The sequence below is a fragment of the Notechis scutatus genome, chromosome Z (assembly GCF_049901735.1).
Source record: "Notechis scutatus isolate UNSWTSFEM ecotype Mainland chromosome Z, rNotScu1.2, whole genome shotgun sequence".
Lineage (NCBI taxonomy): Eukaryota > Metazoa > Chordata > Lepidosauria > Squamata > Elapidae > Notechis > Notechis scutatus.
The window spans coordinates 61,813,624-61,830,746 of NC_142025.1; the positions used below are offsets into that span (position 1 = coordinate 61,813,624).

General features: G+C 40.0%; 1 protein-coding gene across 5 annotated transcripts in view; it reads left to right on the forward strand.

Moving 5' to 3' along the window:
- STAC (SH3 and cysteine rich domain) overlaps positions 1 to 17,123 on the forward strand; it is a 204,331-nt gene that overhangs the window by 158,735 nt on the left and 28,473 nt on the right. For all 5 annotated transcript variants that reach the window (XM_026679525.2, XM_087948050.1, XM_087948051.1 and 2 more), the window contains exons 5-6: positions 8,740 to 8,855; positions 14,174 to 14,255. In XM_026679525.2, coding sequence (XP_026535310.1) covers positions 8,740 to 8,855; positions 14,174 to 14,255 — 198 coding nt within the window. The remainder of the gene's footprint in view (positions 1 to 8,739; positions 8,856 to 14,173; positions 14,256 to 17,123) is intronic.

Below are 17,123 nucleotides of genomic sequence, written 5' to 3' on the forward strand. Positions count from 1 at the left end.
GACAGCTGTTCCATAGGTCTGTTCATCTTCTAGGTCTCCATTATGTCTCAGTGTTTTTTTGTGGATCAAGCCGGTGATTTTGCTTTTGTGGAAGCCGTTAGCTGTCAGTACTTTAGTCAGGGTGCATAGTTCAGTCTTTATGTGTGTCTTGTGTGCCAGGCGTTTGGTTCTGGTGATTAGTGTTTTGGCCATGGAGTTTATCTGTGCTGGGTGGTGATGGGATTGGGCATTGAGGTAGCGGTTGGTGTGTGTTTTCTTCTGGTATATGATGTGTCCTAGTGTGTCATCTGTTTTTTTGTAGATTAGTACATCTAGGAATGGTAGTTGTTTGTTTGTTTCCATTTCCATGGTGAATTTGATTTTGGGAGCCCCTATCTGTCACCCGTCATTGCAAACCTGTTCATGGAAGAATTCGAATCCAGAGCCCTAGCTAATGCCACCCACAAACACAAACTATGGTTAAGATACATCGATGACACATTTGTGATTTGGCCCCATGGAAAAGAAAAAACCAAGGAACCTTTCACTATCAACCTCCAATACTTCACTACCTCCATTATTTCATTACCTCAAGACCTATTATTGATAGATAATGCTTTGTCTAAAATAATTGATTCATCATCTAATAGTATAATAATTAATTGTTAAATGACCACTAATTACTGATTTATTGATTGATAGTTATTTAATACTGTATAATTGATTACCTAGTTGATTGATGGATTGATTTTTTAGTAATAAGTAACCTTACTATTGATTTGTTCTCTAACTTATCAATTAACAGTAATTACCAACATTCATTAAGTAACTGTCTACCTGTCATATTAACAGCTATTGTAATTGTTTAATGTACTATTGTCATTGACCATGCCAGCCAAAAACTCCACACCCTCCACCAAACATCAACAAAAGAATAATATCTCCACCAATGACCTCCCAATCTCCTGCACATGCTTCAAATGTTTTGAAACCATCATTGAAAGCAAAAATAACATTAAATGCCACCTATGTGACAATCAAGCCCACCTCACCTGTTTAAACTTAACCAAAAACCTAGCTGATCTCCTAAAAACATCAGATACATTTCCTTGTCTATGTCCGTCATGTTTACCTAAGCTAAACCAATTAAGTACCCTGTCTGATAGAGTTGAAAACATAGAATCATCCATTCACTCAATAGAAGAATGCTTAGTAATACATTTTAAAACTATACAAGCAAGACTAATCTCTCTTGAAAAAAAAATACAGCACAGATAAGCGAACACCTAACAGCTCAAAATCAAATCTCAACTCAACAACCACTACCACAACTACTACCTCAACTACAATCACAACTACAACCAAAAATAACCACCAAACCACAGCCACAAATAATCACTATCCCATCAAATAATACCACAAATAATATCCCCTTACTCATCAGAGACATCATGGAACATGATCAGAAACGTCCAAATGCCATTTTATTTGGTCTTGAAGACACCAACGAATCAGATGATATCACCAAAGTTCTCAACATCATAAGCAACTCCAATACAACAAACATCTCTCCTGAAGATATCATTGAAATAACCAGAGATGGCCCTGAGTTCAAATACAATGATGGCTGTTAGGGATAACATTGTTTTACCCTAACTGTTTTGGGTAAAGATAATAAAATGATGAATCATGGTTTGTCAGATAAAGTGTATGTGACTTTAAGCTAAAGGAATGTAATTAAGGGTGCAGCTGTAAAAGTACTATATAAGCAGCAAGGTACTCTCTGGCACTTACTGGCTGGCTTATTGAAGACTGCATTCTTGCTGGATCGGGGAGGAGAAGAAGTGTTGGATTACTTTGAAGATATTTCTCAACGGAGAGAAGATAAGTTTTGGACAGATTTATTATATGTGTACTGACACTGGCTATTCGACACAGACTTTGCAATTAGAGTATCCTCGACAAGACTTGACTGAATTTGATATATGACTAATGGACTGTTTATAATGACTATGCTATAATTCTTAAATGGAATAAATTATAATTTTGATAGCACAAGCATATCTGTATTTTTACTGCGTGTTAACGAGAAGGCTTATCTCACACATTTACCTGTCTTCCTATCTGACTTCGCTGCACATTCTGTTTAGTTTGTTTTCCTTAACACCCGTTGGGGAATCCAGGCTTAACAATGGCTCTGTGGCCCCAAGATTTTGTAGAGTTGTTTGCAAAAATGAATCCAGCAAACGCATATTCATTCATACAATAAACGCCATTGCAAAAACCAATCCCAACCACAAAAAACTTCGCTCAAGACCAGACTTATCCATACTGCAAAGAATCTGCTCCCTTGAACTCCGCACAGAACTCAAAATATGTCTGGACAATGGAGAGAAGGACCTATACATTGACTGATTGCATTAAAAGTAAGTCATACAACCCACAACTCCGCATTCCAATCCTACATCATCAATCCACCATCACCCAAAACTAGGCACGCACGCCCCTAACTACCTCAATTCTGACTACAACTGGCCTTACATGCAAGCTACTCAGTGGAAGAAGCCTTGCAAATAAAATACCTGAATTTCTCCTCTTACTAAATGTGGCTAAATTCAACATCATATTTGTCTGTGAAACATGGCTCAATGCATCTCTCCCTGACTCCATTACCACAGTAAGAGACTATCATGTTTACTGATCAGATCATGAAATCCGTAGATGAGGTGGTGTTGCTATCTTCTATAAAAAGTTCCTACATCTAAAAAACATCCAAGTTACCCAGGAGCTTGCTCTTCCTGAGACCATCGTCTGTGAACTGTCTTTAAATATCACATTTCGATTCTTACTATGTTACAGAGCCCCTGATTATGACATTGAACATGTAAACAAGCTAAATTCATTACTAACATGGGCAACCTCCTGTCCACATGCTTTTAACTTTCTTGGTAACTTCAATCTTCCTCGTATTAATTGGACCCTAAATGAATTTACAACTGAACCCATACATGCAACCTTCTACAATACTATAACAAATCTGTGACTGGAACAACTAGTAACCAAGAACACTAGACTTAACAACTGTCTCAATCTCATCTTCTGCAACAGTTTAAATTCAATTTATGCAATACAAATAAAAGAACCCTTTTCCAAAAGTGACCACAGCATGATTGACTTTTGTCTGAACATACGTCCTCACAAAAATCATCATAATGACAGAATCTCCAATTATAACTTCAAAAAAGGCAACTATGATCTTATAAACAACGATCTCTCATCCCTTGATTGGCAATTTCTATTCTCTGGATGCAATACTGTAGAAGACCATTACAACATATTTTTACTTGAAGTCAAAAGAGTTATCAAACTATATGTACCAATAACAACTCCCAAAACCAAAAAAAAACAACAACCTTACCCATAAAACTTTACCCCATATGGATAAAAAAAAAATTACCCATAACAATAAGGAAGCTCCAATCCAAAAAGAAATCCCTTTTGCGGAAAAACAAATCTGGTCACGTTGCCAACTTTAAGAGCTGATACAAAAATGTATGCCACCAGATAAAGACTGAATGTACCAATTATCACATTAAGCAAGAAGAAAACCTTCTACGCACCAATTCCACCTGCTCTTTCTACAATTTTGTAAACAACAAACTAAAAGACTCAAGGTCCATCCCACCCCTGAAAGGACCTAATGGTAAAGACTGCAATGATGACACCATTAAAGCCAACCTCTTTAACATATTCTTTGGCTCAATCTTTGTAAACAGCAATGTCATGCCCAATATTTCCTAGTCGAACCACAGACAACTACAATGATCTAACACATATTGATTTTACAGAAGATAATATTGAAAAAACACTATGCAATCTAAAACCATCTCTATCTATTGGGCCAGACAGAATATGTGCCTACTTCTTTAAAAAGCACTCCACTGCAATAGCGCTGAACCTCTAAGCATAATCTTTGAAAAATCTTTCAGGACCAGCTCCTTGCCAAAACTATAGTCATAAGCCACGGTCTTCAAAAAGGGAGACCCCAGCCTAGATGAAAATTACAGACCAATCTCTTTATGTTGCATCACCTGTAAAGTCATGGAATCAATTATTAACCAATCCATTATCCTCCACTTAGAGACAAACAACCTACACTCTAATAAACAATTTAGTTTCAGAAAAAAATTATCCTGTAATCTGCAACTCCTACACTGCAAAAACATATGGACTACACAACTTGATCAGGGCAAAGCAATTGACGCTATTTACATAGACTTCTATAAAGCCTTTAATTCAGTGGTACACGGCAAACTACTCTTAAAACTAAAATCTTATGGCATCTCTGGACACCTGCATAACTGGATAGAAGCATTCCTGTCAAACAGGCAACAAATGGTCAAAATAGGGAACACCCTATCAAATCCTGCACCTGTCAACAGTGGTGTTCCCCCAAGGCAGCGTTCTAGGACCAACTCTCTTTACACTTCACATAAATGACCTCTGTGATCATATTAAGAGCAACTGTGTTCTCTTCGCTGATGATGTAAACATCACTGACAATACTGCTACCCTTCAAAATGACCTCAACTATGTATCAGAATGATCAATCAAATGGCAACTTCAAATCTCAACAAATAAATGCTCTGTCTTACATATCGGCAAAAAAAATCAGAAAATAAAATACAAGCTGAATAATCAAGACCTTGTTGATGACCCCAACTATGTCAAGGACCTTGGAGTACTCATCTCTAATGATCTAAGTGCTAGAGCCCACGGTAACAACATAGCCAAAAAGGCATTAAGAGTTGTTAACCTAATTCTGCATAGCTTTTTCTCCGGTAATATCACACTACTAACTAGAACATACAAAACATTTGCTAGACCAATACTTGAATACAGCTCATCAGCCTGGAATCTCCATTACATAACGGATATTAATACAGTCGAGAAAGTCCAGAAATATTTCACAAGAAGAGTTCTCCACTCCTCTACTCGTAGTAGAATACCTTATGCCACCAGACTTGAAATTTTAGACCTAGACAACTTAGAACTAGGCCGCCTTCGGTCCGATCTAAGTATAGTACATAAAATTATCTACTGCAATGTCCTACCTGTCAATGAATACTTCAGCTTCGATCACAACAATACAAGAGCACACAATAGATACAAACTCAAGGTAAACCACACCAAACTTGATTGCAGGAAATACGACTTTAGCAACAGAGTGGTCAATGTCTAGAATACTCTACCTGACTCTGTGGTGTCTTCCCCAAACCCCAAAAACTTTAACCTTAGACTGTCTACTATTGACCTCACCCCTTTCCTAAGAGGTCTGTAGGAGGCATGCATAAGTGCACCAACGTGCCTACTGTCCCTGATCTGTTGTTTCTTTTTTATTCGTATCCATTTGATGTATTCATAACCATGCTTATACTTATACCTGCTACCTAATACTTGCTTGACAAATAAATAAAATAAATTAGACCTTCTGAACCTCTTAACTATCCTACTACACTACCTTGTGGAACATTTCTCCACATCTTCTTCAATGTCATTTCCTCCTGTCCTCAGTTTCTGCTGTTACTATTGGGGGTCAAGGAGCAGGGAAGATGATTCTCCCTACCAGAATTTCCCACTTTCCCCCAACAAGAGCACAGACTGTTTGCCTTCCTACTTATCTCCTTCACTGATTGATTTCACATATCATCAATGGAGCAACAATGGCATGAAGCAACAATGGCAGCAGTATGCAACAGATTAGCTAGCTGACCAGCCCTTTGCTATGTCATTACTATCATGGATTAAAAGGCCAGGAATTGCAGGTCAAAAAAATATAAAATTGTTGAGAGTCGTAGAAATTACCACCAGAAATAGGCATCTTATAGGAATAGGAAGATTTTTGGGGGGAATGTTGGCTACTAGATGAACTTCTGTTTTCTTCAACAATCAAAGAAGAAATGGCTATGGTGTCACAGAATCTTGCAGCGAGATGGGAAGAATTCTACTGTAGTGGTCCAATAGTAGCTCTATTAATGTTTCAGATTCCTCTCCATTCAGCATAGAATCTTTGCGTAAGTGAACTTGCTCCATTTTTTTCTAGAATCTTTTTCATCTGGTCATAAAACTGAGAGTAGTTCCAGTGTGACAACATATCTTCCATAAATAATAAGCAGTTGATAAAGCATGGAGGATGATGTCTGGAGGCTTTGTTCTAAGACAGGGGTGTCAAACACAAGGCCCACTAGCCAGATTCGGCCCACGATTTGGTTGGATCCAGCCCATGTCACCATCCTGGAAACTATAAAGGGCCAGACCGCATCACTTTGGCCCAACCCATACCATCCTGGTATGCACATGTGCATACAGGAGGAGGCAGGCACACACATGCACAGACCCAGCCTACCCTATCCCAGTAGGCATATGTGCACATAGGAGGAGGCAGGCACACATGTGCACAGGCCTGGCCCACCCTATCCTTGCATGTGCACATGACACAGGAGGCATCGGGCCAGGGTTGCCTTGGCCCATCCCATCCTTGTGTAGATGCCACCAGGTTAAAGATAAGTGCTGCACCCACACCGGCGTCTCTGCCCTTTCAGGTTTGTGTGTGGAGAGGTGTCCAGCAGCAAGGGCTCCATAGCTGGCACTCCAAGAAGCAGGTATAGTGGTGGCAGCACCGGCAGCAGGTCGAGTCGGGGGGAGACACATGATGTGGGCCACCAGACACACCTGCTCCATTCCATGTGGCTGGAATGAGGTAGGTGGCTGCCTGGAGCATCCAGCAGGCCAGACTGCATGCCTCGCCCCTGCACCTCTGCTTGTGGCTACTGCCACCATTGTGAACTAATACAAGGTGAGGCAGGGGGTGGGGCAGCTGTTGCCAGACACCATCGGCCCGCGTACTGTTTTTGCTTGCGGTTAGAGAGCAAGTTCGTGCTGGTCATCTCCTCAGCCATCTTGGCCCCCTCGTGGGCCTTGTCCTTGGCCCACATGTGGAGAACGTTTCCCTTGCATACCTGACATACCTCTGCACAGCTGTAGGGCGCTGCCACCACCAAGGCCACCAGCAGCTCACACAGGTCAATTAGACCCCTGCCAGCACTGCCTGGAGCACCAGGCCTTTCCAGCCCAAAGGAGGTGAAGCGGAGACCTAGAAAGGCCGAGTAGAGGTAGTAGAGCATACCCAGGCCCAGCAGGTAAAAGACAGCCACTGTGAGTGGGGAAAGCCAGATCTCCATTGCTGCACAAGCCCAACTGGGATCGCATGCCTCCCCTCATCTCTGCAGGCCCTGGATGGCCATGGCGCTGATAGGGGATATGGCTTTTCCCATTCATAGTGGCTATCTTTTGCTTGCTGGGTCTGAGCATGCTCTACCACATTTGTTTGGCCTTTTTAGCTTGCCACTTCATCTCATTCGGGTTGGATGGGTCTGTTGAGTGGTGATAGCGGCAGCCCACAGTGAGGCCAAGGTGCATCGGGTACACAAGGGGAAAAGACTCCATGTGTAGGCCAAGGGGAAGACCTACAACGGAGCTGAGAAGAAGATGATCATCGGCAACTTGCTCTCCACCCACAAGCCAAAACAGACAGTGGGATGGAATAAGCATATCCAGCAGTCCACATCACATTCCTGCCCCCACCTCTGCCTGCTGCTTGGACAGCCAGCCCAGTGGTAGCAGTGGGCTCCGTGTACCAGAAATCATTGCCCCCCCCCCGTGTACAAAGGGCAGCGAACTTGTGGTCTGAAGGTTTCTGGCTGTAGCTGCCCTGCCCCCTGTCTCGTCTTTCCTCATCCTCTCACAGGATGAGTTCACCACCCACTGCCCCACCCAACAGAGACCCCTGGATTCTCTCCCCAATCCCATCCGGCACCATAGGCACCACCTACATGAGTGACATCAAACTGCGGTGCCCGCAGGCCACGCCTAGTCGGTTGCAACCACCCTGGTCATACAACTCCTCCCAGCCCCCGCAGGACAGCCACAATGCTGAACTGTCCCTTAATGAAATCAAGTTTGACACCCCTCTTCTAAGATCTAACTCTTTGCCAAACATTGCTTCTGTTGTTATTTTTACTGTTTATTGCAGTCAGTCAGATATTTACACAGGATTTGGCATTTTCATTCAACATACCAAGTCCTTTCCAAGGACCTGGGATAGAAAGATGTGGATGCTTGATGGTATTGAAGCTATTGTCTCAGGATGTTTTACTGTTCCAAGTAAAACTGCCTTTTGCAATTGACTGGTGGTGATTTTGTCAATGCTTGTGGTGTTCAAGTAGTGTTCCAGTTTTGGGATTGCACCCAAATATGCCAATTATTATCAGTACTATCTTTGTTTTCTTTTTCCATAGTTGTTCTATTTCTATTTATAGATTTAGTGTTTTATTACCTTCTCCAATTGTTTCTCTTCTCTTCTGCTGCCTCTAGGTACTGCCATGTCCACTATTCAGACTTTTTGTCTTTCTTACTGAAAATCTATGGAGTTATGTGGCAAGTGCTTATCTGGTTGAATTCTAACGTTTCAGAACAACATCGTTTTCTATTACTTTGTCTAATTTATGGTTCCACAAGTTCTTGCTTGCAGGCAGGTGTTTTTCTTGTAGATATTCCAATGCAACATTGTTGCTACCTTGTCATGCTGTCATAGCAGTTGGATTGTAATTATCATGGTGCATGATATTTTTCATTGTTTATGGAAAGAACTTGTTCTGTCTTATCTTTCAAATGTACCAATGTTTTGTTTTTCCCCCTCAGCCTGTGGCAATAAAGTTGACCCTGTGTATGAAACACTTCGCTTTGGAACTTCACTGGCCCAGAAAACCAAGAAAGGCAGTATTGGAAGTAGCTCGGACTCTCCCAAAAGAAATTCTGTAATTATATCATTTCTTTCTCTCTTCTTTAAAAACTTTCCTAATAGTATCTGGCCTTTTTTATGTCCTTTCCTCAATTTTATAATCAACATTTATATTTTTATATATTGAAAAGGAAAGAACAGTAGATCAAAGAGAAGGCTAAGAATATAAATATTAGGGATAAAGATAGAAGAAATAGTAATGAAAAATAATTAAAAGTATTGAAAATTTTGAATTAAAGGACTGTGCAAAGGCTTTATAGAAATATGGGGAAAATTGAAGAAGAAGAAAAAGAGTTAAAAGAAAATGGCTACTGAAATATACAAGACAGCAAGTAAAACAAAAACAGACAACTCATTTAAAATTAAAGTTTAAAATCCTGAGCTCTCTGGGTGTCAAGCCTGAAGTTGACCTGGCTGCAGCTGTTTTTTTTTCTGTGAGTTTTTTTCCCCTATCAGGGTTACTTTTCACATGGCTTCGGACTGACACAGCCTGTAGCTGTGGGGGTAGAGATAGGTGGAGTTTTATAGCCAAAACAAAATAGTTTTCTGATGAGTCAGAGACATTCCAATGGCTAGCTGGTTGGCCAAAGGAGGAGGAGAGACGTAACCAGGCAGCAAGCCAGTATCCAGATTGGACAATGTGATTTATTGTTTTAAGAAAACAGGAAACTTTTACTTTTTAATGTGGTGGAAAGTATGGGAACATTCAGAGTAGGCTTTCCACCAGTTTGTGCCAAGATGATATCTCCTAATAAATCTGTCCTTTGAGAAACCAACTTGCCTCAGAGTTCTGTTTGCAATGGGTGTATTACTTGGAGCCCTGACACTGGGACCGACAGAGTGAAAAAAATTCTACAAAAATGCCCAAACTATAGACTTTTCTGAAGCAAATTCCTTCCTATCCAGAGCCAACTCTATTTGGCCAAATCTATTTAGACTAAGCAAACAAAAATATTTTAAATTCTTGTAAGAGAGAAACAAAATAGAACTGTTGAGAAATCCTGATTTATTCCTTGAGTTAGAATACTAATAATCTCACCAGAAAAACAAGGCCAGAGTTATTTCTGATAATTATGAAGCAGCCAACAATTCTATAAATGCTTACTTCTACAAATACACAAAATATCATACATATAGAATTGCAAATATTCGAAAAGCATAGAGATACTTACAGTATGTTACTGTCAACATGCTATTATCATGCAAAGAGGTTGCTTTTCCATTGATCTTTGAAGAGGGCATACAATCTTTAGGGCATCTTCCGTTCTCTATTAGTACCAGTAGTCCTTAACACTTCAGTGAAAAAATGGGATACCTTGTTTACAATTACAGTTTCAGGAGGAAAACAATTACAAGGTTAGGTTATTTAGGTATTTATTCTGATTGTCATAATGAGAATCTGTATTATGCAATTATAACTTCAGTTTACATTTTTGTAATGTAATCCTGCATACTATATTGGGTTTCTTTAGGACTCCCAACAATTTTTTGCATAACGGAAGATTTACAGCAGTTAAAAGTAAAACTGGAGTAATTCTTTGAGCTCTGCTTTCCAAATATATCATACTTCTCAATTTCTTTTAGAAAAATCAAAGTATCATTGCCAAATACTGAAAAAAATAGCTCAATGTAAAGTTATGCAACCTAACATTCTACAGATGCCATAAACTCTCATCTTCTTTGTTCTCATCTAATTATAATATAGATGCTGAAATTCACAGCATGGCTTTGCACCTAATCTGATAGCATAAGGCATAAAAGGAGGAGGAGGGGAAGGAGGAGTTATATAGTACACAATTTGCATCCAGAAACCTTCAATTTCCTGCATCTCTAATTGGATAAGATTCCTGTTTTATGCATTAGTAGTAAGAGAACAGTAGTAAGATATAGTCTTATATCTCCCATGCAATATCTGCTCTCCTATAATTACCATTATTAAAGCTGTTCCAAAGAAGTAATCCTTGAGTGATCTCTTGAGAGCTTATATCCCTATTAAAATGTATATTTCCTGTGCTGATGTTTGAATGTGTTATAAAATTATAAAATTCAAATATGGGCTATGCATTCATCTCTGAATGTATCTCTGAATTGTTAAGAACTTTTCAATTATAGTATAAGTTCTGCCATTGTTGAATGCATTGGGATAGCTAATAAGCAAATATCTCTGAAATAATAACCTAAAAGGTCATAGTTTGTCTAGTGATCTATCAAACCCTATCATTGTCATATTTAAAAAAAACAGAAGAATTTTTTTTCCTAATGTTTTTCTCCTTTTCTTTGATTTCTGCAATTCATTCAGTGATCAGATTTTCCTAAGTGTATTTCATGCCAAATGAGTACAGTATTCTCTTAAATAATAAATGATTACTCAAGCACAAAAATATTGAACATAATGTCAGCTTGCCTTGAAATTTTGATCAGATGGAGAGTGGGTGTAAGTTTCTAATGCCAAGACATTGTGGGATTTACCTCTTGTCAAATCAGACTGTGAAATACCAGATGACACATGAAATGTGTAGTTTTTAGTACTACAGTCATTTTGAAAAACACACAAACACACACCCACATACTCATGAACTTCAGTTTATTCGAACTTAGAATTTAGTATATTTAGTATGTTATTTTTCCACATTGTTTCAGGTTGTTTATGGCAGTAATTTTTTTTTTCATTCTTTTTCTTCCTTTCTCCACACAATAATGTTGTGCAATAGTTAAAATTAAAAAAGAATTGGTGATCCAATTGCACCCACTATGGTTCATCAATAATATTTATTTATTTGTTGGTTGGTTGGTTTGTTTGTTTGTTTATTGAATTTATATTGCCATGGTGACTCAAGGCGGCTTACAGGACGTTATTATTTTTATTAAAAAATTTCCAAGTGGGAATTGGAGGGAGGGACAAAGGAAGATTTGTGATACTCTTTGCTAGTTTCCCACAAAAAAAACTTGCTGGGGATGCCAGCAAGAAGTCAGAAGTCTCTCTCATTCCCACTGCTTGTCATTCTGTAGTTCTACTCAACCGATAGTCATTCTGTTTCTCTGTTTAGGCAACAAACATCTCTGAAAGGATGACCCGGCAAGTTGTCTACTCATTCATCAAATCTAGTAGTCCTGCTATAGATACTTAGAAACCTCCTCTCAGAGGGGAGCAACAAAAACAGACTGTAAAGAGGGTGTATGGGATCTCTAACAATGCTTTGAGTTCTAAGTGCATAGCACTTATAAGTAGTATCCTGAATAATGGGAAGCAAGCTGCCTATAATCTTCGCCCTGTCCTTATCACTCTCTGCATGGATCTCCTACTGTGTCTCCCCCAGATGAGATCCGGTCTTATATTTTTTGATAGCCATTTGTTTAAAAAAAACTCTCAGAGGAAAGTCAAGCATTATGAAATAAAATCTGGGATGGGTAAGAACCATATTGTGCAAATGAAGAAATGGATTATGTTATTTCATAGTCAATTGCATTCATACTTACTTGGAGCAGAATAGACTAAATTCTTTATTAAGCTACTTGATTCCAAATAGGGATTTAGTAAATATGATACAACTATAATGGCGTCTGTATCCATCATCAGGATTCAGTACAGCAACCAAAAGCATATTGAATTCTAACCAGGAGTGGCTTCACATTTTTTTAGCAAGGGGCTCTCTGCCCTAATGACTGCCTGGGTGGGCATGGCCAATTCAATGCCACTCCCACCCAGTCACATGACCCCTCCAGCCATGCCTACCCAGGATTTTTTGTTCCTGGTGTTTTCTGTGGGAAATGGGTCTCCCTCTTTCTCTCTCTCTGTCCCCCTCCCTCCCTCCTCCTCATTTCTGTTTTTCTTTCTTTTTCCACCCCCTCTCCCTCTCTTCTTTCTTTTTCTTTCTTCCTTTCTTTTCCCCTTCCCTCTCATTTATTTCCCCCTCTCTCATTCTCTCCCTCCAGCTTTCTCATTTCTCTCCCTATCCCCTTCTCTCTCTCATTTGTTTCTCTTTTTCCTCTTTCTCATTCTCTGCCTCCATCATTTTCTCATTTTTTTCTTTCTTTTTTCTTTTTTCTCTTTCATTTCTCTCTTTCTCTGCCTCTTTGTTTTTTTCTTTTTGTTCTCCCTCTTTCTTTCTCTTCCTTCTCTCTCTCATTTGTTTTCCTCTCTTTTCCCCCTCTCATTCTCTCCCCTCAGCTCTCATTTCTGTGTCCCTCTCCCCCTTCTCTCTCTCTCTCATTTGTTTCTCTCTTTCCTCTTTCATTGTCTCTCTCCATCATTTTCTCATTTCTCTCTCTTGTCTGAGCTAACACGAAGGGGACTGTGGCTAGCGCTGAACTGCCAGCAAAGTACGTAGAATCACAAAAAGCTGCCGGTCATGGGCAGCTTCGTGTCAGCTCAGGAAGGAGGAGCAGCTGCCACTTCTGCCGAATGCAATGAGGGAAGAGCTCTGGCTCTCCTGCACAGTGCGGCCAGCTACTGACGTGAGTGCACAGTGGCAGCAGCGGGAGGAGGAGGAGTCATTGTTGCCGCCACTGTGATCCCAGCCCAGGAGGGTATCCTCTCTCTCTCTCTCTCTCTCTCTCTGTGTGTGTGTGTGTGTGTGTGTGTGTGTGTGTGTGTGCGCGCGCGCATGCGTTCATGAAAGAGAGATGAGAGAGAAAAGGGGAGAATTCCCTTTTCTCTCTCTCATCTTTCTCCCCTCCCCTCTGTGCGACAGGAAGCGAAGGCTGCCTTACACACAAACATGGCACCAAGGTAGATGCAGGGCTGCTTCGCTCCTGCACTAAGGCTCCGGTGACCGTGGCGGGGCCAGCCAGGAGTGGGATTTGGGGGCTCGCTGAACCCCCAGATTCTTAGCTAGGGGATCGCTTGAGCCCCTGCAAGCCCCCAGCAGCCCACCCCTGATTCTAACAATGCATCTTTTCACTTTCAGTTAAGTAATTGTAGAAACATAAGCATTGCATTAAAGGAAATACAATGTCTTCCTCTTGTTTGAATAGCTATGCTTATTAGGGAATTATATGAGTTGACCCTTAGTATGTTGAGTGTATAGTATATTTGGGAAGGCTGATCTAACCTACTTCACATGGAAGCTCTAAAAAAACTTAGTCTTTTTCTTTTCTGGTCTAAATAAGAAAATATGTTTGCACTCCATTTAACATCTAGGAAACCAAATTATCCTCCATATTGCTTCCATTGAGGATTTAAATTGCCTCTGGATAATATAGCAAAAGCAGCACCGAAGCTTCATTCTAATTCCCATATTCTCACTACCATCATCAACTTGTTTGCAATGTTTGATCTCAGTTTTCTTCACCTTGTCACTAATTTTCACTATGTTGCCTTTTTGTCTATTACAGACATCAGATTTGGCAGAAGTTCCCGAAGAAAGAGGCAGCCTTGGAAATATGTTTGACCTAAATAGGCAACGCAGCAATAGCGGTGAGTGCAAGCTATCATATAGCTAAAACACAGATTATCTCAGAGTCTTGAAATAGAAATCCTATTCTGGGATTAATGTCAGAAGCTGCAAACAGATATTGGGGAGGCAGCTACTATTTGCTCCCTACTACTTCCCACAGTTTTTAATAAGTATGATGTGTTTCTTGGTACGCTGCCAGCAAATCATAAACATCACATAAAAATCACAGCATATTTAACATTCAAGTTTTCCATGTTTAAAAAGATCTGTGAGATATACACAATTTTACATAGTGCAGGAAGGATGTTGATGGAGTTATCTGTGTTTCCCAACAAACCTCACCAGAATAGGAACAGTACGATCATTACTTGATCTAGTCAGAAGATCAGCATAAAAAATATATATTCCAAAACTCCTCCAAAACATTCCTCTTGGCAGTTAGAAAATTTCCCATGCTGCCTGCAAAACTATGATAACACCAAACCTTTTGTGTTGTGCTCCCAAGGATTCTGATACAGAGCACAAAAACATTAATTAAGGATATCAAGTGTATTGAAGGGTACATGTGAAGATACTTGGCCAGTTAGCAATACAGCCAGGAAATGGGACTCTTAACACATTCAGCACATAGGCATGGGACATACCCACTTTTTCAGGATCTTATGAAAGGCTAACAAGGTTGAGGCCAGATTAATCTCTGAAGGGAAGATGTTCCATAGAGTAGGGCTCCTGTGAAAAAGCTCATCTTTTGATCCGTGTCAGCTGTCACTCTGGCTGCATGCTCATTCTACTTGATCTGGTTTATTTATTTGTTTGTCGAGCATGTATTAGGTAACAAATATAAGTATAAACATGATTATTAATACATGAAATGGATACAAATAAAAGGGAACATTAGGACAGGGACGGTAGGCACGTTGGTGCGCTTATGCATGCCCCTTACAGACCTTTTAGGAATGGTGTGAGGTCAATAGTAGACAGTCTAAGGTTAAAGTTTTTGGGGTTTGGGGAAGAAACCACAATCAGATAGTGTATTCCAGGCATTGACCACTCTGTTGCTGAAGTCGTATTTCCTGCAATCAAGTTGGTATGATTTACCTTGAGTTTGTATCTATTGTGTGCTCGTGTATTGTTGTGGTTGAAGCTGAAGTAGGCATTGATGGGTAGGACATTGCAATGGATAATTTTATGTACTACATTTAGGTCAGACCGAAGATGGCATAGTTCTAAGTTGTCTAAGCCTAAAATGTCAACTCTGGTGGCATAAGGTATTCTGTTGCAAGTAGAAGAATGGAGGACTGTTCTTGTGAAATATCTCTGGACTCTCTCGATTGTATTAATGTCCGATATGCAATGCGAATTCCAGATAGATGAGCTGTATTCAAGAATTGATCTAGCAAATGTTTTGTATGCTCTAGTTAATATACAATATCACTGGAGAAAAAACTATGCAGGTTTAGGTTAACAACTCTTAATGCCTTTTTAGCTATGTTGTTACAGTGGGCTCTGGCACTTAGATCATTAGAGGTGAGTACTCCAAGGTCCTTGAATGTCGTTGGTTGGACAGGTTGCCTTTGGAAAAAGGCAGTCTCTCAATTACCATGGTCCCAAACAATGAAGGGCTTTAAAGGTAACTATCAGCACCTTGAATTGCACCAAGAACACAGAAATAACCAATGCAGCTCATGCAGGGGGTGGTGTTATGTGTACCATTTATCATTACTAGATAGTATCATTGCTATCTATACAGCCACATTCCACACCATCTGAAATTTCTGAATGGTCTTCAAAGATAGCCTCATGTACGACATGTTACAGTACTCTAACCTAGAGGTTACAAGGGCAGGGCTTCTCAGTCCAGGTATAGGTGCAATTGACACATGACCCAAAGATGTGCAAAGACTCTCCTAGCTACAGCTCCCAGCTGCTTTTTGAATAGGAGTCACAAGTCCAAGAGAACCAAGAGATTGTGCAAGAGATTGTGTACTAGGTCTGTCTGGAGCAGTGAAACCCCATCCAGGACCAAAGATGAAAGAGCCTTGTCTCCAGGGGGCCCAAATTCCCACATCAATTCCATCTTGCTAAGATTGAGCATCCATCCAGTCCCAGACACCGGGATCAGTATCAGTCAAATGGTCTAGTGTGGAGATACAAACCTGGGAGGCATCTGTGTACTGATCGTATCAAATCACCTCAAATCACCTCACCCAGAAGCCTTATATTAAATAGAAGGGGAGAAAGAATTGAACCCTGAGATACCCCATAAAGTAGAGGAGTCTCTACTTCTATCAACACTGACTGAAACTGTTTCCAGAGAAAGGAAGAGAGCACAATGCAGTATCATCCACCCCCAATTTTCAGAATAAACCCAGAATTAGAGATGGGTGGCACTGTATTGTGCTGGCTCTCCTCCTTTCTCCAGAGCCAGTTGCAGTCGGTATTGATGAGAGGGAGGGAGTGCCAGTTTGTGGCCCTCCTTTGTTGCCATGCAAGGTGTGATAGATGATTAAAAATCAAGTACATACATTTTATAAGGCAGTTTTTAGGCTTTGTCCTATGCTAATATGGAATATGGCATTGTTGCCAAGGACCAAGCATTTATAGAACTTAAGGAAGAGATAGAATGATCACCATGAGATAGAGTTATCCACCTCAGGTTCCCAGGAAAGTACCATTGTCTGGTGACAATTGATACTTGGTAACAATTGATATTCATGTGAGCATTATCAGTTCCAGAAAAACAGTTAAATTTCTAAAAACAGAATTGTTGAATATTGATGGTAATTAATATATTAGAAGTCATATGTCAGGAGGAAAAGTGAGAAAGATACATAACAGAACAAAATATTTGAATATAAAATCTTTGTACTTTGTTTACATTTTTCCCA